General features: G+C 46.8%; 1 protein-coding gene across 1 annotated transcript; it reads right to left on the bottom strand.

The window, feature by feature from the left end:
* Positions 1 to 55: 55 nt before the first annotated feature.
* Positions 56 to 15,337, bottom strand: LOC128148299 (serum paraoxonase/arylesterase 2). The gene is made up of 9 exons (XM_052801990.1): positions 15,207 to 15,337; positions 10,943 to 11,013; positions 6,302 to 6,357; positions 5,217 to 5,382; positions 3,942 to 4,068; positions 2,935 to 3,135; positions 2,196 to 2,277; positions 1,534 to 1,662; positions 56 to 592 (listed from the first exon to the last, which is right to left on the bottom strand). Exons 1-9 carry the CDS (start codon positions 15,278 to 15,280, stop codon positions 434 to 436), a joined length of 1,065 nt encoding a protein of 354 aa, XP_052657950.1. The 5' UTR covers positions 15,281 to 15,337; the 3' UTR covers positions 56 to 433.
* Positions 15,338 to 16,894: the final 1,557 nt, after the last annotated feature.

Raw genomic sequence — 16,894 nt, 5'->3', positions numbered from 1 at the left:
ACAGTCCCTGGTAAAGCCCAGGTGTCAGTGAAAAGAAAGCACACCACACTGGTAGTTAGCAATTCTCATTTACAAAATCAGTTTTCTCTGGGGAAAAAAACCAACCAAACAAACAACAGAAATCCAGTTGCAACGGATATTTCAATGTCTGACAGTTTAGTCATTTGTAATCTGAATTTGAACTTCAAGGTTACCCTTTGTTACTGACATGGGGTCCTCCCCGTTACACAAATAAACTAATTTCTCACCTTCAATTCCATTTCCTTTACTATTGCATAAAACTCTCATTTTGGAGAGGAAGGCGAAAATACATTTCCATGACTCTAGTTAACCTTTATTGGAACAGTCTTGTTATTATCAAATCTAGCAGAAACTAAGTGAGTTCCCAAGGAATTAAATCCTTTCCACTGCAGCAGATCTTACCCGCGACGAGCTATAGCTCACAGTAGAGAGCTCTGTGGAAGACTGTGCCGATGAGCAGTTTTCCCTCGTAGACGGATGCCACCGAGCTTCCCTGCAGCACAGAGCCGTTGTCGGCGTAGACGCGTGTCACCGCAGGCTCCTCCGAGAGGATGTTCTGGATGCGCAGGACCTGCCGGAGGAGGGGGATACATCTGAAACGGCCGCAGGTGAAAATCCTCCACGGATGGAGGAAACATCAGTATGTTAACTTAAACAAATTAGATAGGTTGATCAGCTGCTGATAAGTGCAACCAAGTGATTCCTGTGACAGGGCCACAAATTCTGCTTCAGTGAAGCATGGTCCATGAAGACTGATTATTTTTTAAGTGGTTGTGCAACAGAGACTCCACCCCAGTAAGTAAGGCAGTCATCTTCAGCGCTAGGAATGTGCAGGTTTTTTCCAGCCTAAGAGTTACTTAATATCTTATTTTCAGGCTTTTTCCAGACAGAGTAAACAACTGCCTAGTATTATAAATCTACTGCTATTGAACATGGTAATTTTGAAAAGTGTCTTATGGGGAGCTTCAGACAAGGCTGAAATCAAACACCAACCAGCCACCTGCACTCGCGGCCGCTAGCATGCTGATGCCAGCACCCCATTGATTTCAGAAGGAAAGCAGAATTACAGTGTCACCTACTGATGAACCACACTTGCACAGATAAATCATTCCAGTGCGAATGTTTCTGGTCATGCTTTGCACTCAATTATTTTTTGTTTGGCAAAGAGGCGCTGGTTCAGTAATTAACGCAGTTCATCAAAATCTGATTGTGTGGCCACAGCTGCACCGAAAGCAGCCTGAGGAGTCCAGAATCACTGAGCTACTGGGTGGAAATTATTCAGTTGTCTCCTAAGGATCTGAATAGGTGTTTGTTAGTGAGTATACGCTGTTCAGGCTTTCCACTTGAGAACAGAAGCTATAAGCTGGAAGCCAGCTTGGTCTTTGCTTTCACAAAGGCTGGCCAGGCACTTCTCTATGTAATGCAGGGTTAAGTTACACCAGGGCGATTTGAACAGAGCAACTTTCTGGCACAGACATAGCCAAGAGACCAGTGACATCTCCCAAAAGGCACCTCAGAGGCAGGCAGATTTTCAGGATCGTTGTAGAACAGCTTCATCCCATTGGGATGACATCCTATCCAGATGTCTCCAGTGTGAGGGTCAATAGACAAGTTATCGACCAGAGTGTCCAGCTGCAGAGTCTATCCAACGCAGAGGAAAAACAAGAAAAAGAGAGAAGTTAAAGCTATTGGAAGACCTGGAAGCAAACTATAACATAACCAACAGACTTGTCCAAGACTCTCATCTGACGTAACTTAGACTGATTTTATAAGAAATATTTTCTCCCCCGCTGCTGTTTTTCTTTTCCCCCATTATGCTTCATCCCCTCCTCTGTGCTGTGAGAAACCTGCTTGCTGCTCCGAGCTTCTCCCATCAGCTCATTCACACCCACACTTGCATTGATTACTTCAGTGCTTTGTGGTCTGACCCACACCGACTGCGGCAGACTTTCCCCGCGGCTCTACAGCACGCCCAAGGATCCCTCTCTGGTTGCTGGTGTGAGGGTGGAAGACCTGAAGCTCTGTAATGGGGCACACGGCACCTCTGCAAACCCACAGCAGGAGCCAGCCAGACCAGAACTTCACACATGATCAGGTTGAAGTCTCAAGCATTCATGGGGACTAATCCGTCCAAAATTCACACATGCCTCTTTTATGGAACAGCAGCACCTTACCTTCACATGAGTTAAATTCCAATTAGCATGTTTTTCCATAACATGGACGTTATGATCAAATACATCTGCAACATAGATGTACCTTCAAAAGAAAGCAGCTCTTAGCAATGTGTATGAGTAAGCAGACACCAAAACCAGCCAGTTCCCCCTCTGCAAGCCCAGCTCTTCCCGTGAGGAATGCCAGCTCGCAGTTCTCACACAGCAATAGACATTGCAAGCAGGCCACAGGGCACTGAATTGAAGCCAACCTGCTGAGACGCTAACGTAGCTTCACACCGTGCCAGTTCTTCCATTGCGACACTGAAGCAGGCCTTGGACCATGAGATCCACAAATATGTTTTTTTTTTCATTTAAGATCACCAGTCTACACCACAGGACTGGTTAATTCAGTCATACAGCCTTTAAGACTGTAGAGCGTTCCCTGCTTGCAGAAATCCTGCCCCGTAAATCCTTGCAAGCAATATACACAAGCTTCTGTATCAGCTGGTTAAAATGCAGCAACCTTTGATCTTATTGCATATAAACTACCACGCAAAGCAGCAAACATTGCCTCTAATTAAAGACCGAGACACATGACTTCTGTTCTACAAACCCTCCACATCGCTTACATTGTACAGGTAGCACCTTGCCTTAAATGAGCCCATTCAGACACTTGACCATAGAGGTACCGCGTGTAAAAATTAGGATTTCAGGATTGTTTTGTGTGATGGAACAAAATCTAAGGCAAGGAGAAACTTACTTTCTGTCAGGTGAAATGTTAATTCCATTGGCTGAATAAAACCCAGCTGCTACTTCTTTAACTTCTTTTGGACTGTAGTAAACAACATTGGACCAAGTTAAACCCAAGAACATCTCCAAGAACATCAAGATGAAGTCGGAGAAGTAGTGGTCATTGGTAGCATAGAAGCTGTCTGGCCCCATAGCTACTATATCATTCACACTAAAAAAAGTAAAAAGAGAAAGGGAGAAAAATAAATAAAAGAATGAAATGAGAGGTATGAAGGAGCATTGTAGGACTGCCCAGAATCCAGCCAGGACGTGGTCATCCCATAGACATAAAGGGTCTGCAATTACAGATGGTACTTCAGATAGACACAAAGTTCTTTTTACATCCTTTTTACTTCTATTTTCTTTCACATGAGCCAGGAGTGGGCAGTGCTGAGACCTGAACAGGACCATAGGGCATCAGCTAGAGATCTGGCTACCTGTCCATAAGTCCACGGAAATTTTTCTCTCTTTTGTTTACATTCAACTGGAAACCAGGCAGGAGTTGTGACAACTTTATCTGTCAGGCTCTGTTTATCTTACAATCATTTTGCAGTAGGACAGACCAAGAAAACTGTGTATGTAAGAAACAAAAAAAAAAAGAAAAAGCTAAAAGTATGTTTATTTTCGCAGTGTAGCAAATTCAGAATAATAGAATATCTGAAGATTCATATGTGCAATGACCTGAGAGTGGGTTACATGAGAGAAGGAGAAATGGATGCCAAGCTAATTCACTAGCATCAATCACAGTGGCGCTTAAGACTGATTTAGTGATACAACTATTAAAAATCTCATTTACAGAAGAGATTGGAGAAACACAGTTTTTGATTACACAGATAAGTAGTAAATAGCAGAAACAGGAAAGCTGGTTAAAGAGAAAATATCTCTTATTAATAATACCCTAAAACCAAAATCATCCTACTTTGGATTTTACCAAAGCAGCCTCTTCTTCTGGGGGAAGGTGGTATTTGGCTTCAATACCTTGTCAGAAGGTCGTGACGAAAGGTTTTCAGGTGTACAAGAGAACTGTCGTCTTCTACAAATTTAAACAATTCTACTGTGGTCTTCTGATGGGGATGGTTCACAACAAAGAGGTACACGGTGTCATCTTAAAAAAAGAAATGGAAACAGCTGAATTCTCTGCAACAGTCTGTGTGGCTAAGCACCCACAGCTCTGAAGCAGCCTCTAGTACAGAGCGCATGTCAGGTTTGGTGCATTTGTCTCACAGCTCTTCAGAGGCAGAAGGACAAGTATGGAAGTAATGCAGGATGCCACTGCAACTGGATCCAGACCTCCAGCTACTCTTCTCCCGGGCTCACTCTACAGGGAACTGCTGTGTAAACTACATTTTTGCTATTTCTACCAAGGAAGAAAGAAATCATGGCTTCATCCTTCTGCCCAAGCCACTGGGGTTTGCAATGTGATGCACTATAGTGACTGGTTCCATGAAATAGCCACAGTCAGCTGGGAAAGAGGGCTTGTAGCCCAGCCAGTTTGAGCTCTTTGGTTTATTTACTACATCCCCTGAGAGAGCTGAAGGAGCATCCTTCTCCTGTACTCTGTGTAAGGCTGCAGTCCTTCTGGCCAGCCCTTCTGGTGAGACCCTAAACTAGCCACCACTGATTCCTCCAACATTAAAGGGTGACTGTATGGGGACGCAGGTCAAGCTGCAGCAATGGTTCTCTTTCTCTTAGTATTCGCAGTCTTCTAATTGCCCTGCTAAAATCCCCAGTGAACGGACAGTGAAAAAGAGAGGAAGGAGAGTACAAAGGGTATTTTATTAGTAGTCAGACCCTGCTGTAGGAGAACATAGCTTGGCCACAGAGTTTCAGAGATTTTAGTAATTTTCAGAAATTTGATAATTTACTGTTTAGGCACAGAAGTCTCCATTCTGGTCACTACCAGTCAGTGAAGCATGTGACTCCTCAAAAACTTTGACCCCAGGGTGAGACAGATGAAAATTGGTAAAATAAACTTTGTGTGGTTTTCAACTCCTCAAACTTTTCCCATGTCTTCTTTCCTTTCAATATATAGGACATCTTTCTGTCTCAGACAGCCTGAGATGATGTGCAAAGGTGTTTGCTTTAGCAGCTGACATTTAGAAAAGAGCCCAACAAAGATAAAAAGCCCAAAAACCTTTTTTCTCTCCCAGCAAGTGCAGGCTATTGGGGGTGCAATGCAAGGATGAAAAGGGATTTCTGTTTGTGCTCTTTAGGCTGAGATTTGCCACCACCTCAAGTTAAAGATCTCTTTACCTCTGTCTACATAGGTGCTGATTCCATGAGGGTTAAACGATGCCATATCAAACCCTCGGCTGATTCTCAGTTCCACTGCTCTGGGATTGTCTTCATTCAAATCCATCAAAAATATTTCACCTGGCTTGTCTGGTGCAAAGCTCTTTATTCCTGGATATTTCAAGCCCTGTAAAATCAAAACATAAGAAAATCATTCCTGGATAAAAGGTAAAGGGAAGCATCACGAGGCTGAAAACGCTGGAGCCTTGTTTGGACTTGCAAGCGCACACCAGGATGTCCCTCTGCTTCAGCCCGCCGTGCCATGATGGAGGTAGTGGGACCAGTCGGCTCTGCTCTCCCTGGCAAGTCCTTGATGGCAGTGCAGAGGGAGCAAGCTGCATGGAGGGCACAGGGAGCCGTGCCCAAGGCACCACTGCCACCCGCTGCAGCCACCACCCGGGTGGGTGCTCTCCGTATGTCAAACCACTCTGCGAACAGCCGGGCTGGGGGGCCAAACTGGAAGTACGGCACCACCGACTGCATCCAACGCTGTAAAGCCACGGGGAACAGCAGCTGTGCGACAGCTCACCATTTCTGGCATGAATTTTGCAACGTTATCATTCCCTGGGTGTCCCTGGAGCACGTAGATGGAAACATCAGCTTTTGCTTTAGAAAATAATTGCTAGCCATCCTGACTGTGAAAAAAAGCTTGAAAACCTATGTCCAAAAGGCTATAAAAAAATTGGGAACAACAAAACACACAAAATCTGATTTTTTTTTAAAGGCAGGGAATTAACACACCTTCTTAACAAGGGAGAGGTTTGATATTTCAAGGAAGCAGCATGAAAGAAATTCAAGGTTACATGGGCAGATAAGCCAGCGCAATAGGATACGTGTGTCAGACCCACCACCACCACTTCAGTGTCAAGAAGTGCACTTGCTCAAGCAGAAGGAAACACTGGCTAAGCCAACACAAGTCTGAGCCATTCCTACAGAGCCAGCCAGCCTTGTAGAAAAAAAGAGCCCAGCCTGTGGTTTTCACCTAGAGCTTCTGTAGATAAGGAAGCAGGCAAGCCCCTGCACAGGGAGGAGGCGTGGGCACTTACGGAGCTGATGAAAGCCAGTCCATTGGGAAGTATGTCAATATCTTCTGAACCAGTTTCTGCAAGACAGAGATAAACAGGGTTTCTCAGACGACATTAAGTATTTCCTATTGAAAAACCTCCTTTTTAGTACAATTCCAGCTCTCATGAATGTCCCTTTCTGATACGGCTGTGCAAGCAACGAAGTTAGCAGAAAAGTTCTCATTGCATTAAAAGTGGTAGCAGAAGGCAGCAGCACACCAGGTTAGGAAACAGTACTGGGGTTCACCTCTTTCTGGGGGCTTAGGGGTGCCCTGCGGTGGCCGGGCAGTCTCCCGCCCAGCTCCGTGTGCCCCGGGGCGGCGCGGAATGAATCACCCGCTTTTGACGCTAAATGTTCTGCAGCAAGCAATTAGCGCAGACGACGAGGTTTTCAGGGCAGGGCCGTACCCATCACGCAGCCCACGCCTGGATAAGGCAGCTCTGGGAATGGCGCACACCAATTCTCCGAGTCGAGCTGAGACACTTCGCTAAGATGGATTGCCAAATATTTAGTTAAAGCTCTCAAGTCACAGAGAACCTACTATATCTTTAACAGCTAAGGGCTTTAATAGTTAGACCACACTTTTAACTGCAGGTAATCATTTCCAATATTGCCAGTTCCTGTACTATTTTTCCCTGCTAGGAAAATAAAATAAAATTAAATAAAAGCCCTTTAGTAAGAACACTACAGCAATTTTAGGCTTTGATCAAGCACTCTCCATAGAGCTTTTAGTACGATGCTGAAGCACGTTTGCCATCCCAAATTTTCACCACTCCCCTGAGAAGCCTCCCCTCTCTTCTCCACATCACCAGCACAAACAGCATTCCCCACAAACCACTTTCCAGACAGTGGCTGGATTAAACTACCAGGGCGCATTTGCTTGAAGGAGAAAATTCTTCTGCAGGTTTTCTTTAACATAGCCACCAACACAAAGGTTTTTCCACCCAGCTTGTCCCATCTCTCCGTATCCTTTCCTGCTTGGCCATTGACTACCCATGTGACCCTACATGGGTCACACCGTCCCTGGCACCTCCGCACCTCCTCCTGAGGAAGGACCTGCAAATTCCAGCTGGGTTTATTGTTTGCTTTTATGTAACTCCTGTTTATCCCACCACTAATTTGGCTGGACTGTAATTTATCCTGGGGCCGCCAAACAGCCCTTGTGGGGAAGAACCAGATCTGCGAGTGGCATGACTTCTCCCAGAGGGACAGGGCCAGCCCCTCCTCAGCCCCAGCAAGCCCCTGCTCCACCCCTGCCTTCTGAAAAGCAAAAGGTCTGGAGATACATTTTGGAGGGACCCAGCCCCGTTATCCCACCTCCTGGGTTTTGGTTCTGAATTTCAACTGGACTCAGGCAGGAGGCAGACATCTGCACTGATGTTCCCAGAGACATTTACAGCCTTACTAAAATTTATTAAATTTAGCATTAACTAAAATTTTGAATTTGGGTTTTTTTCAGCTCAGCTCAGCTCACGCCCTGGTTTAAGCAACAAGCTCCTTTTTTTTGCCCCAGCTTTTGGTCTTTCCAAGTCTGGGTTCATTTATAAGATTGGGTTAGCAGCGATTCCCCACTTCCCGGGATTGCTGCAAAGAAAGCAACATAAATAAATGCTGAGAGGCTCAATTACCATGGTGATGTGAGCTGGACAGACAGCTTTTACTGGCAGAGCATGCTGGTGAGTGAATAAACAGAGATATAATCATTTATCCCACTGAATGAGTGAGGCTGCCAAGCAGAAAGATGAGCAGGCTAATTGGGAGCCGATAATTAAAAAGTACAAGTTTCTGGTGGAAGGAGCATAACAAAAGTCCTGCACCCAAATACTTCAAAAGAAACTGCCCAGCAAAGCACATTTTGGCCACTTCTCAGCCAGGTCCTGGTGAGTGTGGAAGAGAGCGAGCGCAGTCAGAAGAGGAGCGAAATGCTGATACAGCATGATCTGGCTGAGCCGGCACTGCCGAGGCAGCAAGGAGGGGATGGAGACACACAGCCAGCTGCAGGGAAGCTCCCGGGCTCTCCTGCAGGCCCCATTTCGGGAAGGCTCTGGGCTGTTGTTGCAGGCACCCTATGGGACAGGAGAGTTAGGAGCTGATTTATTAGGTATCAGTTACCTCCACTATATTGCTTAATTGTATCACCGAGCCCAGCTTGTCCGTGGGATTATCTGAATAGGTAGCATTTAAAAAAAAATTAAAGATACCGAGAAAAATTACTGCTTACCCTAGAAATGTTATTCTTTTTTAATTTATTTTATCTTAGTATGATGTATTCTGCAGGTGCATCTAACAAAAAACCCACCTGGATTTCATGTCCAAGATTCAAGTATTTCTAGCAATTTCTATAGTACCTTCTTGAACTTTAGAAATTAGTTCAGGACATATGGTTAGTTTATTATAAACCAGTAACACGAGTAGACACTCATGTAATTCAGAAGATACTGTTTCTTCTACAACTATAGCCTTTTCTACATATCTGTGCATGAGGTTTAAGACAAGCTGCAGTTTTTTATTGGTTTGTTCAATGTTTGTGCTTACATTGCACAATATTTGAAAAACAGAATAGATCAAGGTCTTAAAAAAAAGAGAGGGAGACAAAGGATGTAATTGTGCAGAAAGAAAAGGGTCCACTAGAGAATTGTTCCATTTACTCTGGGTTTGCTTCCTTTACTATGGATGCATTGCTTTTAACATAATTACAATAAACTGTACCAGATGCCTGTTCTTCCAATGGACAGAATGGATAGTTTAAGATAATTTTGTTCTGAGCTGATCCAGCTCATTACCTGTGTCCCATTTAAGAGGCCAGAAGGACTATTTTAAATATTAAAATAAAGACAGACTGTTTATTCAACTTTCTCACAGCATTTTAAAGGAAGAAGGCCTAGGGGGACCAAGGTGTCAATGTAGAAAGATATCCTTACACAAAGTCACCCACAGGAGCACCCTTACAGATCTGAGTACAGCAAAAGCCCTGGTTTGAATAGTGCTACGTAGGCAGCATCTAGAAGTTAGAGCTCCCTGAGTAATAAAACTGCCCCCCCCAGTCATATTAAAAGAATTTTGGAAGATGTTTGCAGGAACATACCAACTTTTAAATTTGCATCAGTCCTTTGTTATTTCTACTCCTGCCATAGCGGACCTGCTGAGTTAGGTTTTGGCCATTTAATTTTTCTAAAGAGCAGCAAACAGCAGAGCGAAGCCAAGGCAAGGTGCAGAGCTCCATGTGAAGGGACAGTGTTACGGGAGCCCAGCGACAAGCAGAAACAAAGCTCTGTAAATTGATCTGCTGCCACCTCCGAGCAGAGCCAGGTTCTCAGAATTCACCTAATCTCCATGTAAATGTCAGGCACCAAAACTGTGATATTGTTTGGAAATTAAACACAACTGTGTTTAGGATTTCCTGCTTTCCTTCTTTCCTCAACAGAGCAATCATGTTGCAAGAAGTCCTGTAAAGATTGCAATAGTGATATGCTTAAAAGCATTACTCAGAAATGATTTTTATATGAATCGCCATCAAGCAAGCGTTATTCAGAGTAAATTACAGCGCAATCTAGAAGACCTGGAAAGTTTTTTCAAATGCAATTTCTTCTGCATGTAACCCCAGGCAAAGGAACTCTGCACACACTCATTCATGACAGTAATTTGACTTTACAAAGATGTTTGATTCCTGACACAAGGACAAAGCAGGATTTATGAAATCAACACAGTGACTCAGCAAGCTCAAAGGCAAGGCTCTTAAAGCTCATCCAATGACTTTTTACACATGCAAATCCAGGCAAATTCCAAGAGAATTCAAGACATTTCTGAAAATACTAAGGAGGAAAAAAACCCCAGCCATTAAGCCTTTATTAAGTTTAAAAATTATAATTTGGGGGAAAGGGAGACACAAAAAAGTGATCAATTTTAAAGCTATTCATTTTATACTCTGGTTGTCCTTAAGGGAGAGAAAAAACAAGACAGAAACATTGCTGTGTGCTAAACACATGACCCCAAGTACAAAGTCAACATTTCAGCCGCTCTGTTCAACCTCTTTGCAAACCAGACTAAGATGACAAATATGACCCCTGGCTCTTTGAAACTGCACAGCTGAATTGCACAACTGAACCGAGCTCCTGCCTGCCGTTCGCACGGCGCGGTACCAGCCCACTCCTAAATCTCCACAAAACGAGGTGGTAAGGCAGGCCGTCCTGGCTGGCATTTCACAGGTGGGCTGCCCCCAGCCGCTCCTTCACCACATGCCTGTGGTGGTCTTCTCCCAAGGCTTCCACCCTTGCAACACCTCCACCTGCAGGTACCTGCCTGAAGAGCCAGCACACCCTCATCTAAAAGCCAAACAATTTCCTAAGAAGTGGCTTAGCAAAGGAGAGTTGTTTACAAGGTACTCGATTTCAAGAAAAGGAACAGAAACACTAAATAGCAAAGGCAAAAAGTATTACAAGAAACTAGATAGTTTTTCCGTGTGATTTTCTTCCTGCAGTTTCTCCCTACCTCAAAGTCCAAGTAACAAATGAAAGTCAAATTAGCACTTTGTTTTCGGGATCAGGCTTGGAAGCTGGCTTTAAGAAGCAATTGCAAAACAAGGCTGGACAAAAGCAATGCACTCAGTTATTTTGAGCACGTACCAATCCCTTTAATGAGCCGGCAGTTCGGAAGGGTTACTGGGGCTATTTCCCGTGAAGCATTGAGTCTGTTCCTGCAAGAGGAAAGAGCAGGGTTAACAGCACACAGCCAGTTTTAAAACAGGTAACATTCCTAGCGTAGCTTTATCTTAGTTTTATTGTCTGCCATATCGCAGCAACAAATCAGCCATAAAATACTGAATAAGCAAAACCCAGAACTGACAACAGCAATTGCTCCAAATCACTGTGATGGTTACACACGGCCAGGGATTAAGTGATTCTCCTGCACCGAATAACTTCAGGAACTTGACTTTGTTCATGAGCTTCAGGAACAAGCTTTTATGACCCACCACAGCTCAAATGATAAAATAACGCAGCCACACTTTCTTCAGTAAAAGCTGGTTTCAGCCACCTAAATATAGTAGCACCCCACAGTTAGAACCAGCATTTCAGATGAGGAGAGGGCGACCTTCTACCCCAACCCACTGGCTATTTTTGGTGAGCAGGCCACCAGCGGTTGCACTTTCTTCATTTCTTAGTCCACATTCAAAGGCAGTGGTAGTGCTGTTGCAAGGCAGGACTACCTGTTTCCCAACAACAGGTAGGACTTGGTAGTACCATTATCAGCAATTACCCTGTCCCCTCCTCGTCTCTCCTGGCACCCACCCAGAGCATTATCCTTCAGCAGTGCTTATTTCATTCCTGAATGCCCACAAAATTCAATCTCTGGCTCCTGCTTTACTGGACAAGTAGATAGAGACAGGTAACTACACATGAGTTCCTATTTCTCCATCTCCTCCATTCCAAGTTGTCTACAAATCTTTATGAAAGGCACCTCACTAGCAGGACTGCTGTGTTTGACCATGCTGATCCACAGTGCCATAAGAAAATCTTTTGTGTTTATACGTAAAAATGTTGAGCTAGTGTACTAGAATATTTCTTCCTTCCTTTTTTTTCCCCAAAAGAAAGCATTTGAACTAACGTAGTTACTCCTTTGCATGCCTATCATACACACGTTGAGGCTGTACTTGCTCCAACCATAGCAAATTCTGAATGCAAAGACCCCATAGCAAAACCTAGCCATGTTTGTGTTATAGTTATAGGCATAACCATAAATTAAACAGCAGTATCAGTCTGTGGTATGAAAAATATGCGATACAGCTGAGCACCGTATGGTATGTCAGTCCTGCATTTTTTTAAATCATGTAATTATGAATTGTAAATTGCTTCAGTGCCATATCATTGACATGGGTTGTTAACATAAGGCCAGAAAAAAAGAAGAAAAGGGGTAAAAAGGCCAGAGGACAGCAAGGGAAAGGAGCCAAGTTAAACTCTCCCAAGCCCTCTCCCTCAGCTCAGGAGTCCTGACAGAGAATTACACTGGCTCCCAGCCCACATGCAGCACAGGATGGGTATCAGCTCGCCCCTCGCCCCACGGCATCCCTGCACAGCCGAACCCACAGGGCCCCCAGGGCGGCTCAGGGCGATCACGCCCAAAGTTTGCACTGCTGCCTGCTTGGGGCTTTTCCCTTTCCTAGTTGCATCAGCTTTTCCTGGGCAGACTGCAAGCCACCCAGCACCAAAAGCACAGCAGGAACTCAGCCAGCAGCCAACAAGAGATGATGATATCCCGACAGCATTCCCAGGGAAACACTTCATGGGCTGGAATGAGAGTAATTCAAAAGGACGCTGGTCACAAGCCTGCAGCATATATAGAGGCTTTTCCAAAACGTGTCAGTTTATCTAGCTCAGCCAGCCTTAGCTACTAAGCCAGATGACCTAGATAACTAACTGGCCGTACTAAAAACACAGCAGACCTGCAACTAAAAACACAGGGATGCAACTTCAAAAAAAGCAGCAATTTTGCTACTTGATGCAACCCCAGGGCACAGCACCTTTTCCCACTTGGTCCCTCTTTCCAGTTTCAGTCCTCTACCCAGTGTCCCACTTTGTGGGGCAGAGACCACTGGCATTCCCTTTCCTTCAGCAGCAACCTGTTGCATATTCAAAGACTTCCCTCTTTCAGTTTTCCTATTCTCTAGACTAACCAGTCCCGGATCTTTGGTTTGGTTTTGGTTTTTTTTTTCCGGACAGGACTGAAAATCACCTCTTATTTTTGTTTTTGCTCTCAATTCTTTTCAAACTGTCAGTATCCTTCTGGAAGCACGCTGCTGTTGTGAACGTAGTAGGCAAGCTGAGCGCTGTATCAGTACAGAGTGCTATGAAATGGTAACATTTTGTGTATATAAATATATATATGAACAATAATATCATATGCATATTGTTCTGAGGAAAACAGTAACATAGTATAATTCACATTCAAGTTTTACAAATTAGCTCAGACCTTCCTCAGAGAAGAATTAGCAATTTAAAATGTCAGTACGGGGACCGGTGTAATTTCAGTTGGTAGCACACAAGAACTTCACCTGTTTTCTGCTGCACAAGCCCTATTCAAGCCCATTTGGTAGCTATCGACAGTATGATAGATGCATAAACAAACCTGACTGAAGAAGAATTACGTTTGTAAGAGATGTGTAATAATTCTTCAAGCCTTTTCTTTTAAGCATTTCATGGATTCTTGTGTCATACTATCTAGACACAATATACCAAACTCAGAAGGAACAGCAAAAAGTATTTGCCGGATTCCTGCCTTCTGGGTGGGGGATGGGTAACAGAGAGGCCTGGCAAGAGTTACTAAATGATTTTAGAGTACTTTGTTATCTGAAGTTGTGTGTTTTCAAACTCTGGAACCGTCTTAAGACTGCTGCTATGCTGCAGTTCGCTGAAAACACAGCACACAGGAAAAACCCACAGAGAGCTACAGAGACAGAGGGGGATCCTGCTTCTATCAGGAGATTCTGCTTTACCGGATTCCCAATATTGCATTTATTCATTCGATTTGGAGGGGACGTGAGGTCCCCTGCTCTTCGCAGTGCTTTGAAACAGCTCGCCCCACTAAAGCCTGGGAGCGTTTTCCAGCGCTGCCATCCCAGCTTGTGCAACTCCAGGGCAGGAAGGTCCTGTTACCACCATGGTTATCACTAATGCTTGCAGTGGATTTACTGCAACATGCAAACGCCAGCTATGCGAAGTACCTGGGTCCAGGGAGTACAGCCCTCCTTCTTTAATTAGCTACAATTACTATCTACCCAAAGATCAATTAGCTGGATGTCGTTGCTTTGAAGTCAGGCATTTGGAGTCCTTGCGGACATGAGCAAAATTATAATGACGTAGCTGCCTTGCAACACAGTAATTCACCATTGCTTTTCTGGCCTGAAACAACCAGTTACGTGTTTAGTAGCTTTCAGGACAGAAGCTGCCGTAACGCCCAGCATTCACATTCACACCTCATGATATGAGGTGCATGATAAGGGAGCATGACACGGCTGGGTGTTTTAGCTCACAGCCGGTGAGGTCCCAACTTCTGATCACATAAGTCCGTGCTCCTTCAGAGGAAACCTTATGTACACAAGGGCTGTTGTTATCCAGAGGTCAGCTTCGGTAGAAAATAACGCAAGTTTCTGGCAATCCGATTTCCACTTACTGTTTGGCCAATCGGCAGGGGGAGATGAGGTAAATTCGCAGATACTGGTTTTGGCATATCCCCATTAACTGTAGCCTCTGCAAAACCAGAGGTACCAGACCCCTGTCCCAGGGCACCCTCTCCCTTTGGCCGCCTTGGCCCCAGCATCTTCCTGGGGAGGATTTCACATCCCCCTTAGTGCAAAGGGCATTTCTGCTGGACGAATGCTCCTGAAGTTAGTTTGTGCCTGACTGAGGATTAGAAGGGCACCGTTGAGCAAGCCAGTGCCTAGTTTTTCTCTGGGGGTGCCCGGTTCCCTCGATAATGATGATGATAGCAGTGATGGTGATGCTGACGGTGACGACGATCAACCCTTCCCCTTCGGCCGCAACCGTGCCTGCACAAGGGTGGCTATTCGCTGAACTTACGTCCCCGCAAAGGAGCTGGAGTGCCTCCACGCTCGGAGAGCCGAGGCCCGCACCCGCCGCCCCCTGCCCGGCTCGGCCCCGCGGCGGGCACCGGCTGCCGTCCCCCACCTGCGGGGTGGGCTGGGCTCAGCCCCATCCCGCACCGCCGGCACCGGGGCCCGCAGCTCCGAGACCCCGCAGCCCATCCCGCCCCGGGGTCCCCGGTATCCCCCGGCTGCCCACACCCCCGTTATCCCCCGGACGGCTCCACGCCCCCCTCCCCGCCCCGCGCCCCGTCCGGCGGCCCCGCACGGCCCGCGGTGGCGGGGCGGCTCACCGAAAGGCCATCAGGCGCTCCGCCGCCAAGGCTGCCGCTATCCCGACGAGAGCCACCGCCAGCAGCTTCCCCATGGCCGCTCCCCGCGCCGCGCTCCCCGCGCCCGGCTCCGCCGCCTCCCGTCCCGTCCCGTCCCGTCCCGCCCCGCCGCGCCGCCCCAGGCCGCCCCCGGGACACGGCGGTGCACGCACCGCCGGCAGCCCCCCCCCCGCCCCCAGCGGAGCGGCCCGGCCCGCCCCCACCGACGGCGGAGAACGGGTGGGCGACCCTGCCAAGGCGGCTCCGTCAGCCCGCTGCCCCGGCCAGCAAGTTGCGGGTCCGGGGGCGGAGCGGGGGGGAGACCGGCAGAAGAAGGAGGCAGAGTTGGTGCCGCTCTGTAGGCTCCGTGTTACAGCACCCGCGTGAAAGGCAGGTGGACTAAGTTCCAGTTTCTGTTATAAAAAAAATTACGTGTTGTGTAAAAATACGCGTGTTTGTTAGACAAAGACTGCGTGATGCAGAACGTACAAGTACGCCACGTACATCTCTATACTGAGATACACGTGCTGATATGGGTGCGCTAATAACCAAAGTTCCCCCCCCAAATGATGCTTGCTCTCACTGCCACGCTCCCACCAACAGCTTTCCTCTCTGTGCAGGAGAAGGGCTACAGAACCCACCTGCGGGGCTCCAGGGTTCCTCCATCCACCAATCTGCTTTTGCATCAGCTGCAGCATTGGGCTCCCTGTGCTTTCTGCTTTTTGGGGGAACATGCTCTGGCAGGTCGATGCCCTCCCTTAGCAGTTCTCTTTCCCTTTTCTGCACAGTGAATGCCCTCACCTGCAAGGCTCACATTCCTTTGCATTTTTCTGACAGGCTGAAAAATCAGCTTGGGAGAAGACACCTGTCCCCAACCCGCTAAAACTTCCTTTCAGGTAGTTGTAGACAGCAATAAGGTCTCTCCTCAGCCTCCTTTTCTCTGGGCTAAACAACCCCATTTCCCTCAGCTGCTTCTCATAAGATGTGCTCCAGGCCCTCACCAACCTGGTTGCCCTTCTCTGGACATACTCCAGCACCTCAATGTCTTTCCTGTAGTGAGGGGCCCAAAACTGAACACAGTACTCGAGGTGCAGCCTCACCAGTGCCAAATACAGGGGGACAATCACCTCCCCGCTCCTGCTGGCCACACTATTTCTGATACAGGCCAGGATGCCATTGGCCTTCTTGGCCACCTGGGCACACTGCTGGCTCATATTCAGCCGGCTGTCGACCAACACCCCCAGGTCCTTTTCCACCGGGCAGCTTTCCAGCCACTCTTCCCCAAGCCTGTAGTGCTGCACGGGGTTGTTGTGCCCCAAGTGCAGGACCCGGCACTTGGCCGTGTTGAACCTCATAAAATTGGCCTCGGCCCATTGATCCAGCCTGTCCAGATCCCTCTGTAGAGCCTTCCTACCCTCGAGCAGATCAACCCTCCCTCCCAACTTGGCATCGTCTGCAAACTCACTGAGGGTGCCCTTGATCCCCTCGTCCAGATTGTTGATAAAGACATTAAATAGAACTGGCCCCAATACTGAGCCCTGGGGAACACCACTTGTGACCAGCCACCAGCAGGATTTAACTCCATTCACCACAACCCTCTGGGGCCTGGCCATCCAGCCAGTTTTTTTACCCAGCAAAGAGTATGTCCATCCAGGCCATGAACAGACAGT

Source organism: Harpia harpyja, chromosome 1 (assembly GCF_026419915.1).
Source record: "Harpia harpyja isolate bHarHar1 chromosome 1, bHarHar1 primary haplotype, whole genome shotgun sequence".
Lineage (NCBI taxonomy): Eukaryota > Metazoa > Chordata > Aves > Accipitriformes > Accipitridae > Harpia > Harpia harpyja.
The sequence above is the reverse complement of the archived record's forward strand: the minus strand, read 5'-3'. Positions and strand labels throughout refer to the sequence as shown.